Below are 17874 nucleotides of genomic sequence, written 5' to 3' on the forward strand. Positions count from 1 at the left end.
TTTCCACTTAGATTTATCAAAATCCTCTTATCTCTCATTCCCTAACCTCTCAAGTTCAGGCACAAAAAATGCTGCTAGCAACCAAGGAGTGTCTAGACCTGGAGATGCAAACCTTGGATTATATTCCCATCTTATACACTTGTCCTTCTCACAGTGTACTTCAAATACAATTTTTCCTTAGCTAATGTTTCTTTTTCATTTCCCGCGACATGTGTTCAGCTATCTTTTATGTTTTTTGGTAGATGATAATCCCGGAAAGGTCAAGGAGGTAATTCAACATTACTTGATGATCTATTAATGATCAGAATTTATGCATTCATAACAGAATGACAGGAATGCAAACCAGACTATGTATGTATGCATTTATTTAAAAATCTGTTTTGAGTATCTACTGTATGAACAGCCATTTTTTACTTCTATGTCAATATGAGTATGTAGTAACCATTACACAAAGTGTTATGCCCTCCACTGGTCAGAAAACTCCAGATTCCTGTCCTTCATTTTCCCAGGAAGGATCATGTGAAAGGATTCATTAGAGTTGATTACTCTCACTTCAAAAAAACAGTCATTAAGATCATGGTTTGTTCTAGAGTGAATTACAGAAATATTTGTGATACATCTTGAAGGCAGTGGGTCAGGATTGCTTCAGGGAAGCCCTAAATCCACTTTCCAGGCACCAGTGCCAGCACTGAGAATAATTCAGGAACTGGTTGCATCACTTTTCCTATTTTCAATCCCAACATCCTGAAGCAGATAAGCTTGCCCAGACCCTACAGTTTCCTTAAAAATCTCTTCTTTGTTAAGGAGAACTTTTGCATCACTCACCACAGCCTCAAGGAAATAATTTTGCAAGTAGAAAATCTTCCTAAAGTAAACACCAGTGGCAATTAGTCCTCCACTAACAGAACAGAATTTTTCCACATATCTCAGTAGTTTTTCCCCTAACGACTCATCCTCCTTCTCAACTGATAGCAAATGGGGAGACGTAAGGTTTGCCTTGAGTTTCTCCACTGACACATTCAAGTCCTTGGCTATGGTTTCCAGGGATGCATCATCCAACCCAAAGTAAGACCTGTAGAGGTGTAAAGTCTCCTCCAGCTTCTCCACCTCGTTATCATTGATCAAGCCCATGAAAGGGATAGTGGCCGATGCTCCAGCCTTTACAGCCTCTAGCCAGACCTTTTGTCTCAGGGAATCCCTCTTCCGGTCAATGGCAGACTCAGTAATATTCGGTAGATATTGCATGAAGATGTGGCGTTTGTGGGCTGGGAGCTCCTTCAGAAGGGTGGTCTCTAGGCTTTGGAAATCATAGCTAGACAAATCAAGGTTGGAGACTAAGAAGACCTGAGGGTCACACACTTTGACATTCTGCAACTGAGTTATACAGTCATTACGGATCTTTAGCAGGATTTCATCCTTATTGAAATCACTGGGTTTAGTTCTTTTTAGATTATATAAATCACTGTCCACTTTAGATCGGACAAAGTAGAAATTCTTCTTCATTTTTCTAATTGCTGTAGCCAGTTGTGCATCATTGATTGTGAAGCGTGTGGAAGAGATGATAATAAAGAAATCATACTCACGAAATTTCATTTTCTCCAAATACTCTTGTGGGTGAAATGTAGTGGTCCCTACACCTGGCAGGTCCCATAATGTCACATTGGGAAACTTTCTGTGTTTGTATTCGGTTCTGTCAAAAGTTGTCTCCACTGCCCCAATGGGGGCAGCCCCTTCTTCATCATGCCCTACTCCCCGCAGGGCATTGATGAAACTGGACTTCCCTGTCCCAGACTCCCCAGTCACAGCAATGCTCAGAGGGGCATTGTCAATGTCTTTCAGTGCCTTATTAATATCAGACACTGCTTTCTGAAGGTTCCCCTCCTTCAAGGATTTTTCAATCGAAGTGATGGCCTCCTGAGAAAGGATTTTGCTTTCCAGTTTAAAGTCCTTAAAAAACTTGCCAAAACTGGAGGCCAAATCACCACCTGTTTTATGAGAGGGTGTGGAAGAGGACTGACCCATGGCTGGAGCAGTAGGAGGCACTATGGGGAGGAGAGAAGAAGGAAGGAAAAAGAGTTAGTACTACAATTAATGGCTTTGACTGTGCCATTACGGATGGATATAACATCAGTCCTGGCCACGACATTGTATCCAGGAGCCCTTCTCTTTCTGTCCAGGCATTGTGTGGACTTCTGATATGGATGCAAGGTTTGCCCTTGCTCAGTCTCTTCCCTAATCTTGGAAAGCCCTTTTTCTTTAAGATCCTCTTCATTTTTCTAGACTAATTTAAAGCCTGAATCTTCTATTCAAACTTTCCTTCCCACATTACTCTTTATTAATCTTGCCTTAGTTTTTCTTTTATTTGTAACGTTATGAAAATAATGTCTTCATGTTTGCAAATCTAAGATAGCATCCTATCCCTTCCTGCCTGTAATTTAAGAACCCCCAGAATATGCACTCTGATAACCTCTAACATCATCGTATCATAAATCTTGGTTCCTTTATGAGGCAGTTAAATAAGGATGAGTGGCTTCTTTCTTTCTCAGAAAAGATGCCTTATATCTTCATTAGGTGATAGAAAATTATAATAATTGTTAATGTGCTTTCTTTTATCTAGAAAATGTACTGGCTCATGAAACAAGGTGTTGAAAGGCCTTTTAAAATTTTTCCTGGAGTAGAAACAGTAGGTGTCATGGATTCCCATGTTCTAAAAACCTGTGTTGGACTATCCAAGTGGGGCTTACTATGAGCCACCCCAACTGTCCTGAGACCCCACCCATCACCTGTTTCATGCCTGTGTATAATAGAGAACAGAAATCAGGTAGGGAGATAATCCACTGGAGGATTTGCTGATGTATAAGTGTCATTGATGTAAAAGATGGTATTAGTAAAGACTGAAGCAGGCCCTGAAAGGGATGTAAGAAATCAGCCATGATAAAGGAGGTCCCTCTGTCACCTTTCCTGCTGTCAGTCAGACTGAGCTGGTTCTGGAATCCTGGACCAATCTGATCACTGGAGACTTGTACCTTGAGATGGGGCACCAGAAGAAATAATATACTCAGGACTAAATGTAACATGAAATATTTGTATACTATCCCCTGCAGAGATTGGGTGCAGAGTTTTCAGACCAGGAGACAAGTTACCTCAAGTCAGCACTGATGTCTGGGCACCATGCAGACTGGAGAAGTGTCCTTAGACTAAAAGTGAGGGATCAGACACATCCTCCAGGGGCTTCCTGGTAGCCACAGGCTGCAGTTCAGGAGAGGATGGCAAAAAATGTTTTGGAAGGAAATATTCAGAGCAAGTGTACAAGGTCTGGACTGTCCCACATATCAATGGGATAAGCAAACATTCTCCTTAGAAAAGAGAAGTGTGGGAATCTAGCTTATCAGATGTACAAAGGGCAACTATTAAGCAACTAAGAATCATGGTGCCAGCACTTCTGACTACCCAGAAGGAATAATTTTGCCATACAGAAGAGTGGAAATCCTGAGCATCTGGCATGTGCAGGGACAACATCGTGCTGTTTGGAGAGCAAACCACCCTACCACCACTTTGGGGAGCAGACAGCACACAAAGCAGAATGGGCAAGCCTGAGTGTGCAAGTGGCATATACAGCCTAGTGTCAAGGAGGAGCCAACAAGGTGAGATCTCAACCCTATCAGTTGTAGGCTCATGCCTGTGCATTCTTGGAGGATGTGGGAAAATACACAAGAGGCTGGGGAAATCTCTGAGAGTCAGGTCCTTTTTTTTTTTAAGGTTTTATTTATTTATGAGAGACACAGAGAGAGAGGCAGAGACACAGGCAGTGGGAGAAGTAGGCTCCACGCAGGGAGCCTGATGTGGGACTCGATCCTGGAACTCCAGGATCATGTCCTGAGCCAAAGGCAGATGCTCAACCGCTGAGCCACCCAGGGGTCCCAGATATAGGTCCTAAAGAAGGGAACAAACAAAGAGGGAACCAAATGACAAAGTTAGATGGCAAGCAGATGTGGAGAACAAAATTCTGTGTGCTGAGTAAATTTCTAACACAGAAAGCCATACCCTAGTTTTAAGGTTCCGTACCTCACCTGATGTTGCCTGTGAAGTTCTGTTTTATTTTCTAATGAAACAGCAATGCAGGGGAAGCAGTGGCAGAGTACTTTTAATGCTATCCTTGGGAGCTTGTATTCTAATTTCTAGCAGTGTGTCTTCTTCAATTGGGTAGAAAAGGGAGGGAATGTGAGAAATCCATGTGAATAAACCATAGATGTGCATCTCTCCATACATTCTCATCTTCTATAATCATTTCCACCATGAATTAAGAATAAAATAAATGATGAGACTGAGAAACAGATAATGAGGTTCTACCACTGGCAAAGGTCAGAGCTAGGATTCAAGGCGAGGGCCCTCATCCAAGGGCACAGCTGTATCTCAGGAAACAAAGGGAGGGCACAAAATTTGGTTGGCAGAGGTGAAACTAGGACTCAAAATAAAGTCAGTGTGAGACACATGGGATTTATATTTCTTTGGCGAGATTTGTTACAAAGAAAACCACATGGCTATAATGGAGCCACTTAAGTTAAAGCCCCAAGTCAATAAATCAAGACTTAATATCTAAGAGCAGTTCAACCCCCAGTGATGTAATCTCTCAGCAGTCAACATGGCATATTCCTGATCAGCACTAAAACTGTACTACGAGTTCCCCTTCTCTCTCCTTAGGACTTCAACCTTGCCTAAAACAATGGGTTCTTTGTTATTAATTGTTTTTCTGCTTTCTCTTTTCACTTAAAAACCTTTCCATTTCTACAGCTCAATGGAGCTCCTTTTTATTTTCTTAGATGGGATACTATACAATTCAAAAATTATTTAATAAAGTCAATTAGGTCTTTAAGAATTCACTTGGTTGACTTTTATTTTTTAATAGATTTCATGGCAATGTCTAGATTCTATGCTAACTTCTGTCTCTTTTTGTGGACAAAAAAATACAAACATAGCGCCCTATGAATCCTATGGAGTTCACTATCTTTCTCAACATTTCCAAGGCCGTTTTAAGTCCATCTTGCTTTGAGTTCTGCTATTTTTTTGTATTAGAGTTCCTAATTGAATTGTCTTTCCAACCCAGGGTAAATGTAACGATCACTCTGTCACTGACACAGAGGCTGTGACAGAGCACCAGTCCTTAGCCCTTGGCTCAATCCACAAGTCCACATTGGAATTCTTTCCCCAGTTCCAGTCCACAGTCTATATTCACTGCTCTTTGCTGTCTTAGGCTGTTCCCCATTTCCTGTCTGCAGTCTTCATTAATCAAACCTTCTGGTTTTGTCCATGATGGACACTGGTGGTGATGTGTAGGGGGCTCTCTATTGAACAGTCCAAAGTAACTTCTAAACCTAGCCCCTGATTCAGAACTCAGATTCCAAGGTGGTAACTGTTGGTGGCAGCGACAGTTCTCCATGTGTGTGGAATCAGGTGCCATCCCCATTCTTCAAGATCTGCTGGTTCAATCTTTGCCCCAGTCCCTAGTTCTTTTGCAACTGCTGCTGTCCACAGTTCCATTACCTCATTACTGTGGGTTTCTGTTAATATGTACATGAGGTAAAGGTGAAAAAGAAAAATAGTAAATAAATTACTAGACAAATAAGTAAGTGAGATCCTTAAAATCCAGAGTAAAGTGCTCTACCCCCTAGCACATTGCTTATTTTATATCTAAAATATGCCTCACCCTCATGGTGAGAATACAGACTGGGGCAGCCATTCTGGAAAGCAGTATGAAGGGTACTCAAAAAGGTAAAAATAGAACTATCCTATGATCCAGCAATTGCACTAATAGGTAATTACTCAAAGTATACAAAAATACTGCACCTTGATGTTCATAGCAACCTTATATACAATAGCCAAGTTATGGGAAGAGCCCAAATGTCCATTGACTGATGAATAGAAAAAGAATATGTGATTGATATTGAGATACACACACACATACACATACACACACAATAGTATATTACTTAGCCATGAAGAGAATGAAATCTTGCCATTTGCAATGGCATGGATGGAGCTAGAGAGTATTATGCTAAATAATATAAGTCGATCCGAAAAAGACAATTACCATAGGATTTCACTTATATGTGTTTTTTTTAAGAAATAAAAAAAATGATCATAGGGATCAAAAATAAGAGGCAAACTGAGAAACAGACCCTTAACTATAGAGAACAAACTAATGATTACCAGAGGGGAAGTGGGTAGGAGGATGAATTAAATAGGTGATGGGTATTAAGGGAGACACTTGTGATGAACATCAGGCATTGTATGTAAGTGTTGAATCACTAAATTCTATACTTGAAACTAAAATTATACTGTATTTTAACTAACTGGAATTTAAATAAAAGCTTAAATAAAATATGGTTCTCAAAGCTGTAAAAATCTACAAGTCTATTTTGTTTCCCAAATAACCTGGCTTAATAACTTTCAGGTTGGGAGCCACAAAATAAGGTCAGACAAAAATGTGTGAATTCTCCCCTATTTGTAACTAGACATGATTGGACAGATATATGTGTAAATACCAATTATGGCTAGGGTCCTACCAAACTGTTTCAGCACTCAGGAGAATTACAACCTAGAATTACAATGGCCATTATGAGGAACATTCCAATTAGGTATTTAATTATCTTTAACAGTATTCAGATTCTGCAAAGAGTTGAAAATAGAGCTACCCTATGACTCAGCAACTGCATTACTGGGCATTTACCTCAAAGATACAAATGTAGTGATCTGAAGGGGCACCTACACCCCAGTGTTTATAGCAGCAATGTCCACAATAGTCAAACTGTGGAAAGAGCCCAGATGTCCATCAACAGATGAATGGATAAAGAAGATGTGATACATATATACAATGGAATACTACTCAGTCATAAAAAAATGAAATCTTGCCATTTGCAATGATGTTGATGGAACTAGAGGCTATTATGCTAAGCAAAATAAGTCAAACAGAGAGAGACAATTATATTATCTCATCATATGTGGAATTTAATAAACAAAATAGGATCATAGAGGAAGTGAGGAAAAAATAAAACAAAATGAAATCAGAGAGGGAGACAAACCATAAGAGACTCTTAATCATAGGAAACCAATTGAGGGTTGCTGGAGGGGAGGTAGGTGAGGGGATGGGGTAACTGGGTGATGGGCATTAAGGAGGGCATGTAATATAATGAGCACTGATAATATAAGACTGATGAATCACTGACCTCTATCTCTGAAATCAATAATACAGTATATGTTAATTAATTGAATTTAAATTAAAAAATAAAAATTTTTAAAAAGAAGTACACTTAAAAGCAAAGGCTTCAAAATTCCAAAATAGCTCCATTGGATGTGTCATTGCAAAAAGCTGGTAAAAAAAAAAGAGAGAGAAATATAAATGTACAACAAAAGTACCCAATACAAAAGACTATAAAACTGATGTAATTTTTACAGCTTTCCACTATCCTCCTTTATATGAATACTCATTCTAAGTTATCCTTTGTCTGACCTGCCTTTACAGAAAACATAAAAGTCAACTCCAGAGGCAAGTCAAAGTTCACCTATTCCTTATCCAGCCCCAAAACTTCCCCTGTTCATCTCAAAGGGTTTATGAATTATTGGTCTTAGGAAACCTAAATCTTTCACAAAGGAGGCTGCATTCTTTCTCTGCCCCCTAAAGCTATACATCTTATCATGTCTTTGAAATATAAACATACAATCAGTGGAACATAGGCAAGGAAAAAGGGAAAGCTGTGCTTTATAACACAAACTGCCAAATGATGCATGTTGTGCCTAAACTCTGGCACAGAGTCCTTATGTTTAATTTCAAGATTAAAAACTTTCTCCACAAATATTGGTAACCATAAGGTCTTTCTGTGTTAGTGTGTGTGCCCATATATATATATGTTGTAAATATGTGATATATTTTTGTGTGTGTGTGTGTGATATTTCTACCTCTGGAAAATTTTGTTGTAAAAGATCTCTAATTAGTTGCATTGAAAGCAAGAACTTCTAAGGATTGAGCATTTTAAAACTCTCAGAAAGAAGGAAATTAACCTCAACATTTTTCAAGTTCATGTGATTTGGAAAAATATTCAGTATTAAAGCTAATTTAAGGCTGTTGATTTAATTAAAATAAACATGTGTTGGGCATCTGCATGGCTCAGTAGTTTAAGCATCTTCCTTCAGCTCAGATCATGAGATCAAGCCCCATATCAAGCTCCCTGCTCAGTGGGGAGTCTGCTTTATCCCCCTCCCTTTGACCCTGCCCCTCACTCATCTATCTCTTTCTCTCTCTCAAATAAATAAATAAAATCTTTAAATAAAATAAACACATGTTTAGAATTATAAGCATTAAAAGTAACATTTTTATTCTACATGTGTTTAGCTGAAGTCAAGTAAATATGCTGATGTTATCTCTGTTACAAAATGTTTTTTAAAAATAGATTAGGAGAATGATCAAGTGGAATTTACAGGATGCAAAGTTGGTTCAATAGTCACAAAACAATCAATGTGACATATCACATCAATAAAGAAAAGATAAAAATCATGTGATCATTTTAAAAAATGCATAAAAAGTATTTGACAAAGTATGATATCCATTTATGATTTAAAAACCTCAACAAAAGAGATCTAGAGGGAACACACCCCGAAAAAAAAGCCATATATGAAAAGCCCTCAGTGAACATACTCTTTGAAGAAAAAAAATGAGAGCATTTTCCCTAAGGTCAGGAACAAGACAAGGATGTTCATTCTCATCACTTTAATTCAACATAGTGCTGGAAGTCCTAGCCACAGCAATTAGACAACATAAAGAAATCAAAGGCATCCAAATTGGTAAGAAAGAAGTATAAATTACACTATTTACAGATGAACTGATAATATACACTGAAAGCCCAAAAGATTCCACCAAAAAGATCAGTTATCTTAGAACTGATAAATGAATTCAATAAAGTTATAGAATACAAAACCAATGTACAGAAATCTGTTGCATTACACTACACTTTTAATGAGTAGCATAAAGGGAAATTAGGAAAACAAACATGAATTGCAGCAAAAACAATAAAATATCTAGGGATAAACTTAACTAAAGAGGTGAAAGAGCTGTACTCTGAAAACCATAAAATACTGATAAAAGAAATTCAAGGCAATGGAAAGAAATGTAAAGACACTGCATATTGATGGGTTAGAACAAATATTGTTTAAAATGTCTCTACTACCCAAAGAAATCTACAGATTCAATACAAGCTTTATAAACATTCCAAAAGCATTTTTCACAGAAAGGGAATGAATAATATAAAATTTGTATGGAAACACAAAAGACAAAATTGCCAAAGCATTCTTGAGAAAGGAAAACAACTGGAGGTATCACAATCCCAGACTTGAAGCTATATTACAAACTTGTAGTAATCAAAACTGTATGGTATTGGCATAAAAATAGACACAGAGATGAATGGAACAGTATAAAAAACCCAGAAATAAACTCACAATTATATGGTCAAGTAATAGTCAACAAAGAAGAAAAGAATATACAATGGGCAAGAGACAGTCTCTTCAACAAATGGTGTTGGGAAAACTGGACAACTTCATGCCATGAAATGAAACTGGACCACTGTCTTACACCGTACACAAAAAATATACTCAAAATGGATGAAAGACCTAAATGTGAAACCTGAAACCATAAAAATCCTAGAAGAGAATCCAGGCAGTAATATCTCTGACATTGGTCATAACATTTTTCTAGATAGGTCTCATGAAGCAAGGGAAACAAAAGCAAAAATAAACTTTTGGAAGCACATCAAAATGAAAAGCTTATGCACAGTAAACTATCGACAAAATTAAAAGACAAACTACCGAATGAGATCAGATACAAATGACATATGTAAGAAAGAGCTAATATCCAAAATACATAAGTAACTGATATAGCTTAAAACTAAAAACAAGGGTACCTGAGTGACTCAGTCAGTTGAATATCCAACTCTTGGTTTCTGCTCAGGTCATGATTTCATGGGTTGTGAAATTGAGCCCCATGTCAGGCTCTGTGCTGAGTGGGGAGTCTGCTTAAAAGATTCTCTCTGTCTGCCCCTCATTCCCTCAAAATAAATAAACAAATCTTAAAAAACACAACCCCCCCCCCAAAAAAAAAATCCAACTAAAATATAGGCAGAAGACATAAACAATCATTTCTCTAAAAACATCCAGATGATCAACAGACACATAAAAAAATCCTCATCATCACTTATCATCAGGAAATGTAAATTAAAACCACAATGAGATATCACCTCACGGATATTTCAGAATGGCTAAAATTAAAAACACAAGGAACAAAAGTGTTGGGGAGGATGTATAGGAAAAAGACTCCTGGTGTACTGTTGGTGGGAATGCAAACTGGTGCAGCCACTGTAGAAAACAGTATGGAAGATTCCCAAAAAGTTAAAAATAGAACTGTATTACCATCCAACTATTACACTAGTGGCTATTTACTCAACAAATAAAAAAAATACTATTTCAAAGGAATACATGCACCCCTGTGTTTATTGCAGCATTACTTACAAAAGCCAAATTATGGAAGCTGCCCAAGTGTCCATCTAGAGATGGATTAAAAAGATTCTATATCTATATCTATATCTATATCTATATCTATATCTATATCTATATCTGTATCTGTATCTATATCTATCTAAATCTATATCATCTATATCTATATCTATCTACTCAATGGAATATTATTCAACCATGAACATAATGAGATATTCCCTTTTGCAAAGACATGATGGGGCAAGACAGTATAATGCTAAGTCATATAAGCCAATCAGTAAAAAACAACAACAACAACATATAATTTCATTCATATGTAGAACATAAGAAGTAAAACAAATGAGCAAATGGAAAAAAGAAAAAAAAAGGAGAGAGACAAATTAAAAAACAGGAGTAGAAACTGATGATTCATCTCTTACATATAACACTCATTAATCATGATAAGAAGTGCCCTCCTTGGAGCTCTAGGATGGCACAGTAGGTTAAGCATCTGACTCCTAATATCAACTCAGGTCTTGATCAACAGTGTCATGAGTTCAAGCCCCATTCTGGGCATTAAGCCTACATAAAAAAAGTGAAGTTCTCTTCTTCATATCCATCACCCATTTAGCCCACCCCCCACTCATTTCCCTCTATCAACCCTCAGTTTGTTCTCTATAGCCAAGAGTCTATAGTCTATAGTCTATAGTCTAAGCTCTTCTCTTCGTATTGCAGCTGAAAGGGGTTTTATACTAGAAGCAAGTTCTGCACTGGAACCCAGACCCCCAATTCCGCATGCTTTGGCCGACTGATTTCCTCCTCTACTTTCTCTTCGGGCTGTTTCATTTTCTTTGCATTGATTGCGCGCGAGAAAAAAAAAAAAACTCAAGAAGTCTGATCAACAGATATCATGGAGTCTGGCAAGATGGCTTCTCCCAAGAGCATGCCGAAAGATGCACAGGTGATGGCACAAATCCTGAAGGATATGGGGATTACAAAATATGAACCAAGAGTTATAAATCAGATGTTGGAGTTTGCGTTCCGATATGTGACCACAATCCTAGATGATGCAAAAATTTATTCAAACCATGCTAAGAAGGCTACTGTTGATGCAGACGATGTGCGGCTGGCCATTCAGTGTCGTGCTGATCAGTCTTTTACCTCTCCTCCCCCAAGAGATTTTTTATTGGATATTGCAAGGCAAAGAAATCAAACTCCTTTGCCGTTAATCAAGCCATATTCAGGCCCCAGGCTGCCACCTGATAGATATTGCTTGACGGCTCCAAACTATAGACTTAAGTCTACAAAAAAAGGCATCAACTTCTGCGGGAAGAATTACAGTTCCACGGTTAAGTGTTGGTTCTGTTACTAGCAGACCAAGTACTCCCACTCTTGGTACACCAACCCCACAAACCATGTCAGTGTCAACTAAAGTAGGGACTCCCATGTCCCTCACAGGGCAGAGGTTTACAGTACAGATGCCCACATCACAATCCCCAACTGTAAAAGCATCAATTCCTGCCACATCCGCAGTTCAGAATGTTCTGATTAATCCATCATTAATTGGGTCCAAAAACATTCTTATCACTACAAACATGGTGTCATCACAAAATACTTCCAATGAATCATCAAATGCATTGAAAAGAAAACGAGAAGATGATGATGATGACGATGATGATGACGATGATGACTATGATAATTTGTAATCTCGCCTTGATGCTGTAACCTGTAAACTTGGTCTTAAATCCATTGTACTGAGATTAAACGTGCATGCTGGGTATTTTCAAGTTGTGTTGTAGAAAACTTAAATGGTATTTAATGAGTAAATATAGTTATCCTTTCCTATTGAAAAAAAAAGTTCGTTTCTCTCTCCCTTTTCCCCCCTTTCCCCAAATCTTTTTGATTATCAAAAAGATAATCACTGAGTTAGATTAGGTAACAGTTTAAGTTAAATTCATTAAATATCTAGGTCATTTCCAGGTGAAATAAAATAACAAAACATTAATTACTAAACATTCGTTTCTCTAATTTTGGGTTCTCTATTACAGGGAAATTAGAGATAAATGTAGGTCTCCTGATAACTTTTTTGGCATGTGTATCAAAAGATTGTAGTATAAAAAAGCTTATGTTACCAGAAATGATGAAATGTATTTATGAATTTGCAATCTAAAGAATACTGGTATAACACACAATTAACCAGTGCTTACTACTTACTTTCCCTAGAAATTAAAGTTTCTAAGGGTTAAGAACTCTAATTAATGTTTGTGGTTAAAGCAACTAAAAATTAAAAAAGGAAACATCCCTGAATGAAGAAAAATAGAACATGTGCTTTTGGAAAGAAAAAAAGAGGAAGAACAAGTTGTAGAAAGACTGTAAAAAAGAAATCTTAGGAAAGGAATTTTTTTCACAATCAGGAATGACTCACATTGGAAAGAATATGTTCTTTTTAAATTTCTTTTTATTGGAGTTCAATTTGTGGAAAGAATATGTTCTAATACAAAAGTAAGCTGGTGCAAAATTAGAATTTGGTTTTCTATCTGTTGAGAGGACAAAGTTTTTGTTTTTAAATTTGATCTAGTTTTGGTAATAGATTGTAAAAGTTTCGGGGATCCCTGGGTGGCTCAGGGGTTTAGTGCCTGCCTTCAGCCCAGGGCGTGATCCTGGAGTCCTTGGGGTTGAGTCCCGCGTTGGGCTCCCTTCATGGAGCTTGCTTCTCCCTCTGCCCATGTCTCTGCCTCTTTCTCTGTGTTTCTTGTGAATAAATAAATAAAATGTTTTTTAAAATATTATAAAAGTTCCCTTACTATTTAGGTTATACTCCTAGAAAACAAAACACATGTGAAATTATGGGAAATTTAATATGTCCTAGTCTAATGTTACCACTTGTAATTATTCTTTTACCTTCTGAAATTGCTATCATCAAAACTGAGGCCACAAAAAAGGACTACCCCAGAGTATCAGGAAATGCCCCAGTTGACTCTCATGCAAAGGCAGCTAGCAAAAGAATCTATAAAGATTGTGGCACCTGTGGACAAAATCCATTCTGCTGCTGCAAAAATGTCTCTTCATTGTGAGATGTTCGCTATTCTGATGCTAAAGTAACATGGCAACCCTCTGCATCTGAATCAGAAAAAAATGCTTTACCATCAGAGGCCTCACACCTATTCTCTCTGGACCTTGAGCACTTGAGGATTGTTTTTATATATTCTTGATGTTGTATGTATGTTTTTCACATATGTTGAAGATTTCTCCTGCTGGAAGGCTGATGACCTCACAGTGACACAGAATCTGTTAGAAAATGTGTTTCCCACTTGCAATTTAGCTTCTACAATCTTCAGTGATTGAGGCAGTCATTTCATTGGACAAATCATACCAGCTTTAACAACCTTGCAAACTTCTTAGAATCATCACTGGCCTTATCACCCTCAATCTATCAGGCAAGATTAAAAGAAGTAACTGGATCCTTATACTTAAAAACTTTAAACTATACTTCCTTGCCCTAAAGTGTTGCCTTTGGACTTGCTGTTTGCAGTACCCCCTTCAGATATGTAAACTCACCTCACACAACATAATCACTGGCAAACCAATGTCTATTGGTATACAACTTTCTGCTGATCCCTTGTATCATGCTAGTATGACCAACTATGGCAAAGTCTCTCATGTTTTACCATTAAGCCTATTATCAGCAGCTTAAAGATGTCTCCCCAGATCCCAATTCAAAGGGTCCTGCTGGCCATAGTCTAGAGCATGGTGACTGGGTATTCTGGAATTGTCATTCTGAACTCCATTGAAAGGAATTGTACCAAGTGCTCCCAACCACTGACATTCCTAGAAAACTAGAAGGTGTTGAATCTTGAGTACATATTTCACTGCTAAGGAAGGCTTTATCTTATACCTGTTGTACAGATACTAGAAATCTCTAAATCAATTGAATAGGAAGATAAGTAGCTGACATTGATTGAGGTTGACTGCTTTCATCCAAGACAATAGATCAAGTCTTCAGACTAACAAAAGTGAAACTCTTTCTCCATCTTTTTCTCTCCTTTACTCTGGCAGAGTCCTAGAAAAATAATACCCTTAGCTATATGTCCCAGCCCATTGCTCAGAAGGGGGAGTAAACTCCAGAATTTAAAGCAACCTTTTACTTTAAGCTAAAAGAAAATTTAATTATGTTCATAATTTTTTTTTCAAGCAAATAAAGACATCTCATTGGTTGACTCCCCTGGATTTATATCATTGAGTTAAAAAAGGCCAGTCATGAGATATTCATGACATAGGATTTGTTTCCTTTGGTGGAGCCAGGCTTCTCTAGTTAATAGTAAATATACACAATAATTTGATCCAGAAACTTCCCTTAATTCCTAAAGATATTGCAGAATGCATTGTTAAGGCAGGAGCTGCCCCACAAAGATCCTTAGACTCTCTGGTCAAAGATTCTCTTGACAAAAAAATATCCTTTGATTATCTTTTAGCCTAGCAAGAGTTGTCTATACTATGACCAACACCTCCAGGTGCATCCAGATTAATACGTCTGGGGAAGTTGAAACACAACTACATAAGTTAAGCCACTTGGCTTAAAAAGATGACTTCTTCAATGGGGTCTTTCTTTGACTTATTTGATTTTGAGTGCTTGGGTCTTGGGTACCATGGCTTCAATGTGCACTCCAACCATTGAAAATTATTCTGTTTATAAAAATAATAATAATTTGCCTGGTATACTGTATACTCTTAACATTTTTTAATGCATGTTCACTAATATCAAACTTTATTTTTTTTTAATTTTTTTTTAAATTTTTATTTATTTATGATAGTCACAGAGAGAGAGAGAGAGAGAGGCAGAGACACAGGCAGAGGGAGAAGCAGGCTCCATGCACCGAGAGCCCGATGTGGGATTCGATCCTGGGTCTCCAGGATCGCGCCCTGGGCCAAAGGCAGGCGCCAAACTGCTGCGCCACCCAGGGATCCCAATATCAAACTTTAAAACAAGTAATCTTCCTGAGACTGAAACACCAGAAAAATTAGGCAGAGGATAGCAGATACCAAAATTGTGAACCTGAAGTTATCATCTGTGAATATTACAGAGATTAAGCAAAAACATCATGACATGTGAATACCATGCAAAGGATCAACAAAAGCTGCAACACTAAACAGTAGCTGAAAGTGGCACCAATGCCTTACATTTTGATCACATCTCTAAGTTAAGCAGAGTCTGATCAAAATAGGGGAACTGTGAAAATGAAGTAGCACAGGGTCACAGGGTGACAGGGCCATAGGAGCCACTTACGTTAAGGCCTTGACTTAATAAACCAAAATCTAATACTGGACCTAACTATAGTTTCAGTCCCCCAGCAATGCATATTTTAACCAGTGAACATAGGTATTTCCAGGTTAGCACTAGGGAATTTGCTAATAGACCATTGCCCTTAAACTTAGGAGAGCAATTCTGACTAAAACAATGGATTCTTTGCTAATAATTTTTCTTTTTCCCGTCTTCTCTTCCTTTATAAATATTTCCTCTCTTACAGCTCAGTGGAATCCTTTGTATTTGCTAGATAAGATGCTGCCTAATTTGTGAATCATTTAATAAAGCCAACCATTGTTTAAAATTTATTGATTTGAATTTTATTTTTTAACAGATAATATGCATTGTCTCCCCAGGGAAAAGTATTTTGGTATGAGATGGGGGATGTCGGATGGCAGAAGCTCTTAGGGAAAGCCCCTATGCACTGACACCCCTGACATTCACATGATCCTTCTGCAGCTCACAGGAATAAAATTTGTTAACTGCCCTCTGAAGATGTCCCAAATAGTTAAGTGCTCTACTTGGCTGAAGCCACCCACTTTCTCTTCCTTTAAAAATATTTCCTCAGACATTCTGTGCCTCAGACTTTTAAGTCCACAGCACCCAAAATGGAGCATCCAGGCTCTCCCAACCTTAGACCTACAGATCTGTAATTCTATTTTTAGACCCATACTCAATCCAAAGTGGTTTATTGCTTACCAGCTCCTGAAAAAAAGGAGTTGAGCTCTGAATGTGTCCCCTGGCAGGGCAGGAAATGTAGAGCCTGGATGAAGTGCTCCCTGCAGCCCAAGGCAGAAACACTCCTCTGCGAAGACTGGCCTCGCACTGGAACAGGTCCTGTGTGGTGCGATGGTCCCTCTGCAGATTAAAAAGCCAACTGTGACTTGAAACGTCTAAATTGTGTGTGAGGAGCTGGCAGGATTTAAATAATGTCTGGCCTTTCCTCCACCCCCACAGGAATTTGGCCAATAGTAAAGAGGCAGCCAGCACATTGTAGAGCCCTGCATTTCCAGGAACAGAAAGTGAAATAAAAGTTCAGTAGGCTTATTTTCTGAGAAACACAGCCATTGCCAGGAAGTGAAACTGAAAGACATCATGGCTATTTATTTTGTATGCTTTGGGCATCATGAGTAAGGGTTGGACACAGGGACCCCAGCAGGAGGCTTCTCAGTGACCCCAAAAGGACACTCCAACCAGGCCCCAGGCTCCAGACAGAAATTGAATCCAGAATCAGAGAACACAGACCTGAGTTTTGGAAAAACGACACTCATGGCCCCCCTGTTAACCTTGAACAGCCCAAATTCTATGGAGAGTGAAGTCGAATAAAGAGTGTATCTCATCTTTGTCCCTGGTTCCTGGTACAGAGCTTCAGAAAATATGGGAATTTCCCGAGTTTACTTTGTTATGCTTATTCTTGAACAAAAGATTCACAGCAACCATATTTTGGTTTTGAAAAATAAAAAAGAAAACTTTACTTTTATTATAGAAACCTAATAGAAACAGAAGAGGAAAGGAATCTACACATAGATTGAGGTAATAGTAGGCAATAAATAGGAATGTGGCAAAGTTACATCAAATTGGATACATCTGGGGAAGCCCCATGGAAACAGCCATGTTAGAGTTCTGATTGAGGGGCTTGGCAGAATGTGCTCCCTCAGGTGAGACTTCCAACTGACTGTCCCCATAAGGGCCATATTTATAGGGCAAATGACAGTGTTTGAAATTAAACATTTATTTGCCTAGGTGCAGTTTATAGGGAGCTGCATTTCCATGTCATTTTGTTCCTATATTTTCTTTCTTTTTTTATTATTTAAATTGAATTAACCAACCTGGAGTACATCATTAGTTTCAGATTTAGTGTTCAATAATTTATCAGTTGTGTATAACACCCAGTGCTCATCCTATCATGTGCCCTCCTTAATGCCCATCACCCAATTAATACATTCCCCTACCCATCTTTCCTCCAGCAACCTTCAGTTTGTTTCCTATAGTTAATAGTCTCTAATGCTTTTTTCTCCCTCTCTGATGACTATGTTTCTATATTTTCAAGGAGCCTG

General features: G+C 38.1%; 2 protein-coding genes across 2 annotated transcripts in view; one reads left to right on the forward strand and one right to left on the reverse strand.

Moving 5' to 3' along the window:
* LOC140641090 (transcription initiation factor TFIID subunit 9-like) overlaps nucleotides 1-12372 on the forward strand; it is a 152151-nt gene extending 139779 nt beyond the window's left edge. Inside the window, 2 exon segments of the mRNA XM_072840402.1 lie at nucleotides 11251-11836; nucleotides 11838-12372. Of these exon segments, the coding sequence (XP_072696503.1) occupies nucleotides 11426-11836; nucleotides 11838-12221 (795 nt within the window). The 5' untranslated portion in view covers nucleotides 11251-11425 and the 3' untranslated portion in view covers nucleotides 12222-12372.
* Nucleotides 349-16767, reverse strand: LOC140641084 (interferon-gamma-inducible GTPase 10-like). Its single transcript, XM_072840390.1, has 2 exons — nucleotides 16517-16767; nucleotides 349-2042 (listed from the first exon to the last, which is right to left on the reverse strand). The coding sequence occupies exon 2, from the start codon at nucleotides 2020-2022 to the stop codon at nucleotides 700-702; it is 1323 nt and encodes a 440-aa protein (XP_072696491.1). The 5' UTR covers nucleotides 2023-2042; nucleotides 16517-16767; the 3' UTR covers nucleotides 349-699.
* Nucleotides 16768-17874: the final 1107 nt, after the last annotated feature.

This window comes from Canis lupus, chromosome 10 (assembly GCF_048164855.1).
Source record: "Canis lupus baileyi chromosome 10, mCanLup2.hap1, whole genome shotgun sequence".
In the NCBI taxonomy this organism is placed as follows: domain Eukaryota; kingdom Metazoa; phylum Chordata; class Mammalia; order Carnivora; family Canidae; genus Canis; species Canis lupus.

Bases quoted from the DNA above. Each gene is read 5' to 3' on its own strand.
- LOC140641084 (XM_072840390.1), bottom strand. From the start codon at position 2,022: ATGGGTCAGTCCTCTTCCACACCCTCTCATAAAACAGGTGGTGATTTG.